Raw genomic sequence first — 15,495 nt, 5'->3', positions numbered from 1 at the left:
TCTCCTGGTCTCCCAGAGCCAAATACCATTTCTTCCTCCTTTGATCAAACTGTAACTCTCTGACACTCCCTGCATTTACCTTACTCTATTTAGTGCCATAAGCATCGTTATAGTAGACCTACAAATCCTTTCTCTGCCAGACTGTGTATTTCTGGAGGGCAGGGAGGGAGTGCTCAGACTAACAGCAGAGATCACGTATTGAGGACCGGCCATGGAAGGAGGGCTTTCCACCCCCAGCACATTTTTAGTCAAGTATGGGGTTCATGGTTTTGGGTTGAGTAAGTAGTAGGTTCACTGTTTTACAGACACAGAAACTAAAAAAGACTTGCATGACTCAAGTTCAAAAGGGTTAAGTGACCACGTGAGATTCTGATGAGGGGCAGAATTCAAACCCAGGCCCATTAGATTCACAAGTTCATGTTCTAAATCACAAGATCCCAACTTGCCACTTGGGTAGTCCCATCCCTTGCACCTTGAGTACAAAAGATGCTCAGAACATTTTTGATACCGTGAGCAGACAGAGGCTGAGACTGGAGTAAGGCATGGTAGTGGCCGTGTGGGCCAGTCTTAGGGGAATAAATGAAGGACACGCATTTGTAGTGGTCAGAGCTCAGACCCGTCCTGCTCCTCCCTCTGCCGTCAGAGACTCAGAGCGAGTCTCTGCTTCATCTCCTTCACTCACACGTGACAGTTGCAACCTAGAGCCGCACCCAGCCCGTGGCCACACCGGGGAGCCCTTCCTCGGCACCCGGTGGCCAAGAGAAGCGAAAGACGGGGGCCAAAGCTGCCCCCCCCGGGCTCACCCTCAAGGTCGTGATGGTGGCAGGATCCCGGAGCCGGCCCTCCTCATCTTTCAGATTGTAACCTTCTGGCCTCTTATCACGCTCGCTGACTTTCCACAGCTTCACAGTTTTATCTGTGGAGAGCAACCAGAGGAAATCAAAATTACAGTGAAAACCAGCTTGTCAAGGAGTTTTGTGTGTGGAGGGGTGGGGCGGGGGAGATGCAGGGGGAGGTGCAGCTGAGGATGGAAGGGACTGCTGTTCACGTCAAGGATTCAGGGCATAAATCTTATGTCATCTGGAGGCAGAGCTCATGTTTTAGCACAAAACCATATAGTGTGCCCAGACCAATGGCCTATGACATCTGGAGCTTATAGATTATTTTGGTTCATTCAATAAAAATATTTATTGAACAGACTAAGAGCAGTCACGTATACAGAACTAGCTGTGTCACTATGTCATTAGCACTTGTCATGGAAAATTTATTTAATGCTCACCATAACCCCGAGAGATAGGTATCCCCATTTCAGGGTCCCACCCCAGCAAGCACTGCCCTGACCGTGACCTGAAAGGCCCTCCGTGACCTGCACTTCCTCACCCTTTCCAGTCTCACCGTCTGCCCCCTTCGCCCTGTGCTCCAGCCATGTGGCTTCTCTACAGCCCTCCGTATACGCTCTGGTCCCCATGCCTGCCTCGGGCTTCCCACTAGCTGTGCCTTTTCCCGGAAAGCCCTTGGCCGTCTTCCGCAGGTGATTGTTCCTTCACTTTGCTCTGTTTGTGTCCCACCCCCAGAGGGGCCTTTCCTAACCAACCTGCATCAAAATGTGCCCACTATTCTCTCGCCTGCTCCGCCTGCTTGAATGTTTCCTCTCGCCACTTCTCACTACGTGACCACGGCTCTGTTACGTCTCCCTCACGAGCATGTAAACTCGCTGGAGGCAGGGATTCTGTCTTGCCCATTACTACACACCTAGCACCTACAACAGTGCCTGGGACACAGTGGATGTTCAATAACTATTAGGTGCGTGAATGAATGAATCCCGTCTATACAGTGCATCTTGCTAGCAATACTCAGAGATATAAAATGGTAAGAACGTTCATCCAAACGCTCCTTTCCCCTTGCAGTCTTCTTGGAATCCCCAGCTGGAAACTACCTTTCTTCCCTGTGTACTGTTCCAGCACCTTCCATCACTGGCTGACACCTGTCATTCTCCATAGCAATAAAGGAGGGCAAGATCCGCAATGTGTACAGGGGTAAGGCAGGCCGGGGGGATGAGTGAGAGGGGCTGGGGGGCTCTGGGAGGCAGGAGATGGCATGCCCCGCCTGCAGGCTTTCCATCCCTTTTCTTAAGAAAACACGTTTGGGCCAATCAGATCATGTGTGGCCCACGTGCCTCTGGGTCCTGCGTTCATGATTTGTATTCGCTCTAGCTTTTCTTGTGGAAGGCAGGGACTCGAATGCCTTCTTCCTCTGTGCCTGCATCGGGTAGGCTTGGGAACCAGACAAGCTTGGGCCATACCCTCACTCCCACTCCAGCCAGCCACGTGGCCAAGGACAAGGGTTCCCAGGTAGTAGGTGCCCCGTTTCTTCAAGTGACAAACAGGAGTACCAGATTTATCAGGAGAAAGAGTACAGAACGCCCAATTCAATGTGAAATTCAGAGAAACAACAAAGGAGTTTTTAGTATAAGTATGTCCCACATATTTCAACCTTACAAATAAAGGCACTTAACTTCTCTATGCCTCGGTTTCTTTATTTGTCAGTTGGGGCAAACAGTGCCTTCCCCACGGGGCTCTCAGGAGGATGAAATGGAACACTGGGCATATAGTGCTGAACACAGGGGTGGCCTGCCAATAATGGATGACAAAGGGCAGCTGTTAGAATTTGCAAAGGGGGCAACTATTCTCTGATAATAACATGTTGCCCTGACAGCGATAGTTTCATCCCGCGGTGATGTCAGCACATCCCGTCTCCTCCGTAATACTGTGGGGAGAAGAGCCGCCCCTCCCCCGGCCTCTAGTAGGGTTCTCTTTCTCCTTCGCCCCTTCATTTCCCTTCTCCGCGTCTCCTCGCCAAAGGCCTGGCCCTCAGAGGTCTGAAATGCACCCCATTCTGAAGTCGGCTTTCAGCAACCATTTGGCTACTTTAACAGGTCAGTGCCCCTGTTTCCTATTATCTGGGGATGATTCCAGCTGGTCACGTGTACTGGCAGACCCGGCTGGGCTGCTCAGTGTAAGATGTGTGCGCCCTGAACCATGCGCTCCCCCTGGCCTGTACTGGGACAGAAGGCAAGGAAGCCTTTCCCAGACCCAGAGTTGAATTCTGCACTTCCTATCTGTACGCCAACAGTCCTCTGCTCCTACCCTCTCTAGACACCCTGCTGCCGCATGCACCGCATTTTAGGATGAGAAAATGAAGCAGAAGCCCTGTTTTATACAGTCGCTGGATTAGTGATCAGTCAGCTGTGACTCAGAACAACACAAATCAGAGACATTTAACACCGAATATTTCCTATTGCTCGGCTTTGGAATATATCCTGTCCCATTTGCAAGGTGATTCTTCTCTTTTCTTCTCTTTTATTTTTTTTTTATTATGAACAATACATTGCTACACAGAGAAATAGAGAAACCACAGGTAGAACATAAAGAGTAAGAATCAACTACAATCCCTCTAGTCAGGGACAATCCTTGTTAACATTTTGCAGAGATACTTGCGGTATTTTTTTCTCTGCATTTTTGGGGGGTGGGGTACAAACCTATAGTAATACTGCATATACAGATTTTGTATTTTCTCATTTTATTTCCTTCTTTTATTACAGAAGTGGTAAATATAATTGCAAAAAATGAAAATGAGCCAGAAAGTTAAAAAAAAAAAAATTAACATTTCCCTCAATTCCACTGGACAAAGAAAACTATTAGGAAAATTTTGTATACATCCTTTCATTATATTTTTGTGTGCAATTATATCACTTTTTAATATACGTAATATTCTATGAATAATTTATAATATGCTTTTTTCCTAATCATATCTATCCATACTAACCTCTACTCCTATAAATATCTAACTTATAATAGTAAGAATCTGTTATTAATTAAAAGTCAAATAAAGGGAGATTTAGTAGTAAATTATAGAAAACTCATACAAGGGAATGCTATGTAGTCATTGAAAAGGTGATGATATTTTAGGATATTTAACAAGTAGGAAGATGCTCCTGTTAAGTGTTATATTATTAAGTAAAAAAAATCTTGTTGCAGAACAGCTTATAGAATAATCCCATTTTCCTTAAGAAGCAAAGAAATTTATCGATTTATCCATGTCTCTGCTTTTTTCTTTAAAAGACATTAATACTGGTTCTCTCTGGATGTAAACACTTTATTATCTTCATTTTGCTTCCCTGTTTTTTTCTAAAAATTTTTTTTTTATGAATACATACTACTTTCATAGCATGCAAACCAAATCAAGTATACCTTTCCCTCTCATCATAAGAATTAAGACAGAAGTAGAAAGCAAGGTAAAGCAACGTGTTTCACCTGGAAAGTAATTTCAAAGTCTAGATTCACAATGGAATGTTGGTTCTATTTTTCATGAAAAATGGTAAAGTTGAAAATATATGCCAGCAGAACATAAAAACTGCACCCAACTATAATGAGAGAAGCACATTTTTTTTTTTTTTAAAAGATAATTGATGGTGAATTCAATCCAATTCCCCATGGCTGGGTTGCCTGGAGTCATTCTCGACTTTATTATCACACAATTTTTCTTGACTTAGTATCTTGAAGCTTTGTGGATAAAAAAAGTCTAAGGAACATGTGGCTGTTACTATGAGTAACGACTTTTTCTTTTTTCTGGCCGGCTCTCTGAGTAGTTTATTATTACTTGTGGCAGCTTTTAAACACAATCTTATCATCTATCTTCATTTTCTCTTTTGTACAGTAATTCCAATTGTCTTTCATTAATTTTTGCACGTTAACCTATTTGGCTTAAGGGGAATTCTCAACCTCAATATTAGTACAAAAAAGAAAATTGCATAAGAACATGGGAATTTTTCTTCTAAGAATCATTTTGAGATGCTGTTGGCATATGAAATAGCATCCCAAATGGGAGGATAATATCCTTGTTAATCAAAAAACTATTTAAAAACTCAATTAACAGAACATTATGCTATATAATTAATCTTCATTGCATTTCAATGATTTTGGTCCCATCCCCCCCACAAAGCACTTAATAAGTCTTTGGATTTTATAGTAATAATCAATAGGGTAAATTTCACAATATAAAGTAAGCTAGCCATAGCAGATGATCAGACACTTTTCCTCTGCCAGCAATAATTAAGTCAACATCATCAGAAGTCTCTTTTATTCTAAAGGGCTGGATATGCAGAGCCTTTAAGTAAAACTTCACCAGTGAAACAAACAAAAAAAGAAGAAACATTCATGTGGTCTGGCTTTCAAGAAATCAGGGTTGAAAAAAGTAAAGCGAACAATACAGACAGTTCTGAGAAAGAATTAAATTACTGAGAATCTGGAAAAACAGATGAGTGGAGATCTGGTCATGTTGAGATAAGCCATGCTTGAATAGCCCCAGACTGGCTATTTCAGAAGTGCGAGTGTTTAGATTTGTACACTGGCTTTATAATCAAGGGAGTTTGGGTTCATATGCGTTAAAAACTTTCCCCCTCTTTTCAGAAGAGTAAAATAAAATTCACTGTAAAGACTTAGAAAGGAAAAATGAGAAAAGGAGCAAATCTACAAGACACTCCACTTGCACGATCCAAAATTAATCATGATAAATCTTTCTGTGTGTTTCCTTTCTGTCTTCAAAAACACTAATATATGTCTGATCCTATTACATACATGTGAGCAATACCTTGTCAGTGCTGGGGATAGGCAAAAAAGCAAATCCCCGGCTTCTTGACTTATATTTAAATGTATATTCCTCCTAGGCAGACTCACACGTGGAATGAAATGAAGCGCTCTCCAGCTTATTTGCTTGATAGAGGTTTTTCAATTTTTATACACTAACCCTCTTAATTGTGACGCTATTCAATTAGCACCCTTTAGTATATGATTTTATTCTGAATTGTTCTGAGCATAGATGGCTTCTTTCAGCAAGGGTATTATGAACCTTAAGAGCAGGTCATTCCACTGTGTAAAGGTTTTACGAAATTAATACGGAATTTGGCTATCCAACCCCCTATGTCCTCTCTCCGACCTATTTCTATCAACTCCCCCCTAAAACAACAAACGGTATAGGAAGAGTATGGAGGTGGAGAGAGAGAAAGAAATCACTTCTTGGTCTCTTCTTTGGTAGGTCCCCCTCTCTTCTTTTTTTTTTTTTTTTTTAAAGATTTTATTTATTTATTTGACAGAGACACAGCGAGAGAAGGGAACACAAGCAGGGGGAGTGGGAGAGGGAGAAGCAGGCTTCCCGCGGAGCAGTGAGCCTGATGTGGGGCTCGATCCCCCCCTCTCTTCTTGACCTGCGCTCCTGGCCAAGAACTTGATGGTGTCAGAGAGACACGGCCATCTCCTTTACCAACCCCCAAATATATTCAGGGATTAGTAATTTCTATTCAGTATGCCAAACTCATAGGGATGGCATGTTGAGTTTTCTGAAATGTGTTCCCAGAATAACACTTAGTGAATGTTAAGAAAGGAAGTCAGATTCTAAAAACACCTGGAAATCATCTGCATTAGTCAAAAAGTACAGATAATGGGTCTCACGTAATTTGGTCATAAATTTGTTATTTTTAAAAAGGATAAGTGCTATATACGGACGGCCTACCCTGGTCCAGGCACTCTGGTAGACATCTTGCAAATGCAGTTTGGAAGTTTTTCAAACAGCTCGCAAGGTAAAAAGAAAAACTGAGCACAAGAGAGACTGAAATACATGGCTTGCTGACATATCTCTGCAAAGACCAAACAGGCAAAGTGACCTCTACGTACCATTAGTAGACAGAAGGAAGTAGGCTGCATTCTGCTGAGGGAGCCATCTTATTTTATTGATTTTTTCTTCTATTTCTAAACTCTTCAGGTAATCGAACTCGGGTTCATGGCTCTGGAATGTGCTGTAAACATTGTATTCACCCCTACGATGAACCTGATTTTTACTCTGTAGGGAGAGAAAAACAACACACACGAAAGATGAAATCACATAAGCCAACTGCAAATTCACCAATTCCTTCTTTTTTGGGGCAGACTCACTGTGGTGGGATGGGGCGGGCCACGTCAGTGTAGAATGAGGGCAGAACCATGGCAACAAGTTTACCTTAGCTTACTGGCCTCCCCAGCATTTGGTCATGCACCCCTATTGGTCAATACTGGCATCTCCAATATACAACTATTTATAAATTATATGCAGGAACTTCTGCACTAATATATGGTGTCCACAGCATATACATAGAAATAGATATTAAAATAGGACAACTTAAAAATACATATAAATAGAAATTCTAATCTTTTCTTTGGACATCTTAATGGATGTCTTGGACACCCTTCAGAGTGAGCCATCCCACACCGAAGTCCACACGTCTATTAATCCCTCACAAAGACTCCAAAGCTATGGCATCTGCACCTTTCGCTAGCCTTTTAAAATCTCACCAGATCCTCAGAGAACCTCTGAGAGGTCGGCAGTGCAGGGAAATGGACAAAAGAGGCTCAGAAGTATTAAAATGACCTCTCCAAGGTCACACAGCTTATACACAGCAGATTTGGACATCAGATCTCTCCCTCCCCCCATTTTCTTCTGGCACGAGTGACAAAACGGACATGTGCGCAGAGACGCCACCGGAGTCCCTGGGAGGACTGTCAGACTCTACCCCCCACGTCCCCCCATCTCCGTTACGCACAGTGAGCACGGTGCGCAGAGCAGGAACTACATTAAGGATGCTAGAATGAAACTTTAAAGGAAAGGATCTGCAGAAGGGGGCAAGGGTAAGAAGAAGGGTGGAGAGGAGGTCAAAGAAGGTGTTAAAGAAACAGGAGAAGGGGAAAAAAGAAAAGGGAGTTTTTATTTCAGGTGTTTTAGGACCTTATTACCAAGAGCTTCCAGATTCAGGCTTTGGAAAACTGTGCTCACAAATTCAAATTCAGGTCTTACTGAACATGTGTCGTAGAAGCTTGACTCTGAAGAAAAGGCTCAATTAAAAAAAAAAAATCATATTTCTGGATGGATATTGAACATTCAAACCCAAGTCTCCATTTACTCAATTTGATGGGTGATGGTGCTGATGGCCTGTGTTGAGCATATTTGTGAGGGTCCTAGGAGCAAATTGTCCAGGAGTGGAGTGTGCCTACCGAGGAGTCACTCACAGAAGTCAGAAGCCAGCCTGACTTAGATGTTGTCACCTGGCTTTGTTTCTCAGGCTTCGAGCTCATTCCAACCCGAAGCCTCGCCACAAAGCAGAACACTCAACTGTATGCTCCTCTCTTCAACATCTATTTTTTATTGAACAAAACCACCCTCCTTTGGAATACGTGTCCCTCTTCCTTCTACTACTGACTCAAGGCTTCTCAAATATTTTGGTCAATTAAAACAGGTGAAACCTATAAATAGCTAACGGAAATCGTGGAGCAGATTATGACCAGCAACATGCTGCCTTGGGTAATTTATGTTAAATAGTGGCTCTGGTTCTTCTTTAACATCACTATGGACCTAACTGGATTTTCTTTTAAAATGGAAGAAGGTTTGAAAATCAGTTTTAAAAAAGGACTTTAAATGCTGATATCCTGCTTACTACAGAGACAGCCAGTCCACCTTAACAATAAATTTATAGGAGTTCTGATTTGCTACCATCCAAATCAGACTGTCAAGTGTGTGTAGTATGTGCCAGACCAATTAGCACTAGGCAGCTCTGGAAAAGCAGGAAAAATTCCAGGTCACGAAGAGCTATTAGTTCCTACTTGCCAACCACATTTTCATGTTTCCAGGGCCAGTGGAATAGGCCGGGTGCCTGATTTAATGCTGAACACTTGAATTTAGACAGAACCCCGAGGGATCACGATGCCCTTATAGAAATTAATTGCAAATAATGTGCAATTACCAAATATATCACCTCTAAATGAGGCTTTCCTTTTTTTGAGGGGAGGGGAACATAAATGGCTTTGAAGTACAAAGCAGGCTTTCAATTGCTAGGGAAGTCTCTCGTGAAACCTTCCTCCTGCGCCGGGCCTCCCCCTGCGCTGGGCCTGGTGAATCTCAGAGGCAGGCGGTAACAGATGGGAGAGGTCCTAGAACATACACGGGCCTGCTGGAAGCTCCAGGACCATGCCAGGGGAGGCCAAGGAAATCAGATTGGGCCGTAATTCTGTTCTGACAAAACAGAAGCAGACACCAAAAAAAAAAAAACACAACTCAATTTATATGAAAAAGAGAAACAATTCCTAGTGGAGCCCAAGTCTCAGGAGGAAATGGGCTTTTTGACATTCAATTCACTGGAAGTTCGAACTCCTGCTCAGAATGCACACAGCACTGAGCTCCAGGGACCTCTGCAACACCTACAGTAAAGCACAGGCCGCGTGCATTGCGGAGATGTCTTTTTGTGGGATTTCACTCCCTTTGGTGGGGTGAGCTATCACTTTCTTCGCTACTGACCCCAGGTGTCCTTTTCACATCTGTTGGCAAAGAGCTATTTTTTTTTCCCTCCTACGTATTCTGTAGGAGCACCTGAAACCGGGAGACTTAATTTCAATGGCTGGAAGAGAAATCCCACTCAAAAAGGAGTTCTCTGCTCAACACACACCCATGGAATTTCGCAGGTCAGATGGGAAGTGGGGTCGTTTTGAATGTGCAACACCCAGGTTGGGAAAGATCAGGCCTGCCCAGAAAAGGCTCTATTAATCAGGTACTTTTAGGAGCCTGAATGTGGAACTGTTGATGTTAATGACTTTTTGGCAGTTTTTAGTTTGCTAGCAAAGCAGCAAGGTTAAGGGCGACACATGAGGATTAAGGAACAGTAGGAGGCCTCTTTTAAAAGGAGAAGAAAATGGGCATTTTGCATTCACTGCCACTTACCTCCTGCTCTCGTTGAAAAATTACAACCCGACCCCCCTTGTCCCCTGTCGCTAGTAATTCTCCCGTGTGGTTGAATTCTACCGTAGAGATAATGTCAGCTGAAAAGGAGAAGACAAAGGCAATTAAAGTAACTGCACACTTACTTTGAAACGATAGATAATAGATATACTTTTCTGTGCATTGAAGGGCTCTGGGCTTTGTCTTTGCAGTGGAATTTACAAGGATTTGATGCTCTGTATTTTAAGCGCCACGAGAAGTGGCATTTGAGAAAGTCAATTTCCTAGATGCCCACACTGCATGGTGGGCTCTTGGAACATCTGGAGAGAACAAAAGGGGAAAGCACATGCAGACCCTTTTGTCTGGGGCAAGAGAAAACGCATTTCTTTAATGGCTCCAGGAAATGGTAATTTTTTTTTTTTTTTCCCTGAGAATTTCTATCAACCCCCAGACTTTTTACCCACCCAGGATCTTTTGCATTCTCCTTCCTTCTACACAGAGAAACTTCCCCAAACAGGTTTCAAGTGTGGCTATTCAGAGGCGGGCTGAGGACTGTGACGCACCAGGGCTGCGGGGAGGGGGGGGTGTCTTGAAGCTCAGACATGGAAAATGAAGGGACCCCACAAATGCTCCAGCTTGACCCACGCTCCCTCTTTCCTGGTGAGCCCAACACACCCTTCTGGAAGAGCACGGCCTTATTCCAACCCCAGGAGCAAGGTGCTGAGAAACAGGGTCACGAGGTCAGAGGGGAGAGGGCAATTTGTACTCCGTATTTCAGAACGAAGAAAATACACAGGCGCCAGGAACCCAGATCACAGATAATTGCTGAAGGAATGCCAGTCTGCCAGGTCTTTCTTCAACCCTGGTTACCCCGGAGGAACATGGACAGGTAAATTACCTATGATTGGATTTAGTAGGGCTATTTTTAGAAAAAATGTCAGAAGTTAATTCCTCTGCAATTATTCCCCTGCAGGGCTCCAACAATTGCTACCAAGAGTGCAAATGAGTTTGAAAAAAAAAAAAAAAGAGGCAGGGAATTATGATGGTAGCCTTTGACAGAGGACCATTCTGAAGATTATGTCCATGTGAGGAAAGCAAAGGGGAAACAGTGAGGTGGAAAACTAAGGCAATTACCCCTGAATAATTCAAATCTCAGATCTCACTTTAATATCATCATTTCAGGATTTTCTTTGTATGCCTGATTTATTCAGGTAAGTAGTGTAAAATTCTCCACTTTGCGTGTAACTGTCCTGTTCCCTATACGAAAACGCTTCTAATGGTCGTTCTTTGTGCACAAGTAAAAAGAGTAAGCACAAGTGACAGCCGCTTTCAAGCAGGGCACATTTAAAAGAACAATTCATGACTTCCTGTTTTGGCCTCTTAGATGTCTGACCCCAGGGGCAGCAAATTCAAAGCCCTACAGAGCCATGAGGTGCCAGGGCGTGAAGAAGTAGAAAGCCTGTGGCCCCTCTTAAGGGTAAGTGGCTACTCAGCTTACGCCAATTGTGGATATGAAATATTTCATGAGTTACTAGATTTTTTTTTAATAAGAAGTTGGAAATGCGGATTTTATGCAAAATCTCTTCAATTTTCTATATTGTCAACTTTTTTTTTCAAAGCCATGACATTAAAAGAAATAATCTCGTCTGTGGGCTGAAAATGTTTTGTGAGTCACGAGTTTATAACTTCTGCTCTACCAAGTCTTTCTTCAGAAAAGGCCATACCATTCCTTACTGATGATCTCAACTAGAAATCTAGTCTGTCCACTCAGGAAGACTCCTCCAAATGAACGCGACTTCAAGGAAACACAACCTAAGCTGTGTGGTTACTCAGTTCCTGTTGGAAGTTCAGAAGCCCATTTCGGTAACAAGTGCCCATTGCCGAGTAAGCAAGCCCAGCAAGGCTGGGAAGCTGGGACCACAAGTGAATTCTTAGACCACTTTCCTTTGTTAGAGTTTATGTATCTTAGCAAAGCACTTTCACGTAAAGACGAGAGAAGGAGGCTGTTCAGTGTTTGCAGCCGCCTCAGAATGCCCTGGGAAAAGCACTTGAGCGCTAGGATATACTTCTAACACTAGTTCCTGCTTCTGGCTTTTCAGTGAGGGGTTAGCAACGGGGTTATTCACGAAGCTTCCTGACTTTCACAGAACCTAAAGCAGACGGGGCTGTTTCTTCTCACTTCAGGCTTCTGTCAGGTACCTCAGTATGAGGCAAAGCTCTCAAACTACTGAAGACATAAACACCCCCCAGAAGGAAAGAGCGGTGGGGAAGCCCAGTGTACAGGTTACCAGAGTCACGCTTATATCCTTAGGGCCAATAACTGGCTAAACTGCAGTCTACACCCTTCTTAGCTGCAATGTTGACACAGACTCCAGAGTTCTAGAAGGTGCACTGGAAACCAAAAGATGGGCCTTCCCTTTTAGTGAAGCTGGGTATCAGAAGGAAGAGTTAAGTATACCTTTTCCAAGGTCAGTCTCTGTCTCAGTCTCCAGGAAAACGTTACTCCAAGGGAAACAAAATTCACTCCCCACAGAGATGACATACATACACATTTGTCCTTTTGTCCAGACTCTCTGTGAAAATGTCTTCACTCTCCCTTTCAGGGGTACACAGGTCAAAACAAGGTAGTACTCAAGCTCACAGCTGAGCCACATGATCCAAGCTAGTGTTACTAGAACTCTGCGTTTTGAGGGATCCAGGCATGGCTCCCGCTAATAAAAATGCCCCATTTATTTTCCAAGTGTTATAATTATCTGTGCTATGCCTTCCTCAAGAACTTGTAAGAGAAAGGGTGATTGGCATGGCAGGATTCTCACATTCTTTAGTCCTCCAGCCAGGACCTTAGCTTTATTTTAATCCTGCCACTCAGTTGGTGTGTATGTTAGCTTGTTTATATCCAGCTGTTGTCTACCTCCCTTCAGAGCACAGGTCACTGCAGCTTGAGTTAATACCTGTTTTGAACTTTCATGTTTCCTGACTCATTTATCATGGCTAAGCCAGTAGGTGTAACCAGAATACTTTACTGCCCCATCCATCTCTGCAGATCTTCATCTATGACTGTTTAATAATTGATGCAAACCTCATGAATCACCCCACATTCCAATTTCAAGATACTCAGACTTCTGATACGAATACTCTTGTTTGCAACAGGCTCTTGGTAGGGCACCTGAAGTCAGAAAAGCCATGCTGCTCAAGATAAAATAACTCTTGTTGAGTATAGAGAAGACACGGCGAAAACCATCAACTAGCAAGCCCTATGACAATAACTTCATCTGGAATCACGGTCAAAAGAAATCAATTCATCAGGTTCAGTATGACTTTTACCTTTAACTGACACGTGTATATGACAACTCATTTTATCAAATGCCGAGCCGAATCACGCCGTTTTATGAAAAGCTCTAAACTGGAGCATTTTCCCTTTGTTCCACAGAGATGTGGATAAAGTGCATGTTTTTGACTAAAAACAAAAACCAGAGGCCAAAAGCAGTTATGGAGGTCAAATGTAGTTAACATGATTTTTTAAAAGGAAACCCTGGGAGGTAGGACGTTTGCCCTGTTCCACATTTATTTGTGCTGATTTAATTTCCACGAGACGGTGGCCTGGTAACCCCATTTCTAGTGCAATAGGCACTGCTAAGACTGAGTTTTTCTTTTCTAAAATCCATCTTTGCATCTTACAAAGGTTCCAGACTAGTAAATTCATACATAGTCTCCATTTACCTGAATAATAGAAACTGACTTGGCCATTATACGCCTGTGATTAGGCTGAAGAAATGGAGGGAATCCCCAGCACATGCCCTAGTCTCTCACGGTACCATGCTAGGCTGCAGTCTACACAATGCCTGGGCTGAGCACAACGATTAGGCGATGTACAATCCAAAGAGCAGGGTGACCGTTTTGATAAAATTCTGGCTCAGTTTAAACCTGGAGAGGACCTAAACCCAAATCCTCTGGTGGGACAAGGCTTTACTGACCATGTCAGGAGCACTGGCCTCTCCGCATCCATCACAGAGATTCAAATGAGAAGGTAATGCAATTTAGCCTTCAGAGCCCATTAAGTGTTTTATCTTTCATCTCAGAAACATTTGGGAGGTAATACTATAAAGTCATTTACTCTTCTTGTATCAGCTGGCCAGTTCTGCCCACTCAATACTTGGCTTTCTTTTGGATGGTAAGTTGGGCTCTAGGCAGATTGGTCTGCTTCTTTAGCAAGGATGAGGTGGTGATCAGCCAAGATGGAAAAGAGGTGTCACAGTGGATGACAATGGTGAAATATGGGTAGTTGTTGGAAGGTTTGGGTTGAGAAGGATTTGGGAGGTCACATGCAGGCGGAAGTGCTCTGATTAATTGGCAATGGGCCCTGCGTTCCGCAGTGAGGGACAGGGGGCAGCGCGTTCACCCTCTGTGGTCACTGCATAGGGGCTTGTAGCTAGATTGACAGTGACTTTGCGACTCATTAAATAAACAGGGGAGTCTTAGGCTCCCAGCGGGAATTAAAATTACTCCTTCCATCTACATAAAACCGTGGCCTCCTTCTTGGGTTCTGGGTCACGGCCCAAAGTCAGCATCCATTTTCTCAGAGAGGGTTTTCTCTGTTAAGTTTTGATAAATGAAATAGTGTGTTGGAGTATAGTTTCCATCAAAATAGGGGGATAAAAGGAGGTCTGGTTATGGCCAAACAGGATATGCCCAAGTACTGCTACTGGGATTGGGTCAAAATGGCCTAGGTCTTGGAAAATTTTAATACACTCTAAAATTAAAAAAAAAAAAAATCAGGCAATAAAACAGTAGGTGTGCAATGACTGCAATTTTTAAAAAGTATTCTCATTTTAAAATATATCTTTTTTCACTGGTAAAGCGATATACACTTATTAAAACTCCCTTTAATACCAAGATGATGCTTAAAATATAAAATGAAATTTCTCTTACAATCTGACTCCCCGGAAAATAATAATTAACTCCTATAAGTACACACACACACAAATAGTCACAGGCCAAAGACTGTCAGCCAGAGTCCAAAATGATGTTTTAGTGTAGGATGTGAATGATTTAACTTATTTTCTTACAGTCTTTTTCTAATTTTTCAGGATTTTCTAATTTTTTTTTATCAGGACCATCCATCTTGAACAATTTTTAACTTGTAAACAATTTTAATTGATTTTCAAACTGAATACAAGATTTTTAGCATTTATCTCAGTGCTTCTGTAGACTTTTTAAAAAATTTCTTTTTAAGTTCCCAGAGAGTAAAATTCACTCTTCATGCCATATAGCTTTATGGGTTTGGATCAGTGCACACAGAGGTGTATCCACTACACCCAACCATGATATAGAACGGTTTCCAAATGTTAAAAACGCTATGTAAGTACAGAGGCTTAATACTATTGGTCTCTAGAGATATGGCTCAGCTGGGAACCAATGCTCATTTCTCACTAGTGAGAGTTAAAGATTTTATTTTTTAATCATACTATTTAGATAATATCACTGTTTAAATTTTTAGAGTGGCAGGAAACTAAACTCATCAACATGCCTTTGTTAGCCCGCATCACAAACTAGGTTTATGCGTGAGGTTTTCTGCCTGTGGATTCAAAGTTTTCTTTGTAATGAAACAGGATTATGCTTCAGTCCTTAGTTCAGGAGTAGCATTAGCTTCTTGGTACTATTTCTCACGTTCCTGTAGCTCAGTTCTAGTGACAGAAGTAGTAA

At 42.7% G+C, this 15,495-nt stretch overlaps 1 protein-coding gene across 9 annotated transcripts in view; it reads right to left on the bottom strand.

The window, feature by feature from the left end:
* PPP2R2B (protein phosphatase 2 regulatory subunit Bbeta) overlaps window positions 1-15,495 on the bottom strand; it is a 457,129-nt gene that overhangs the window by 108,544 nt on the left and 333,090 nt on the right. For all 9 annotated transcript variants that reach the window (XM_078067328.1, XM_078067330.1, XM_078067329.1 and 6 more), the window contains 3 exons: window positions 9,796-9,893; window positions 6,729-6,894; window positions 804-916 (listed from right to left, as the gene is read on the bottom strand). In XM_078067328.1, the coding sequence (XP_077923454.1) occupies window positions 804-916; window positions 6,729-6,894; window positions 9,796-9,893 (377 nt within the window). The remainder of the gene's footprint in view (window positions 1-803; window positions 917-6,728; window positions 6,895-9,795; window positions 9,894-15,495) is intronic.

The sequence above is a fragment of the Halichoerus grypus genome, chromosome 2 (genome assembly GCF_964656455.1).
Source record: "Halichoerus grypus chromosome 2, mHalGry1.hap1.1, whole genome shotgun sequence".
Classification (NCBI taxonomy): Eukaryota; Metazoa; Chordata; class Mammalia; order Carnivora; family Phocidae; genus Halichoerus; species Halichoerus grypus.
Note: the sequence above shows the minus strand (reverse complement) of the source record. Positions and strands in the feature narration are given on the sequence as shown.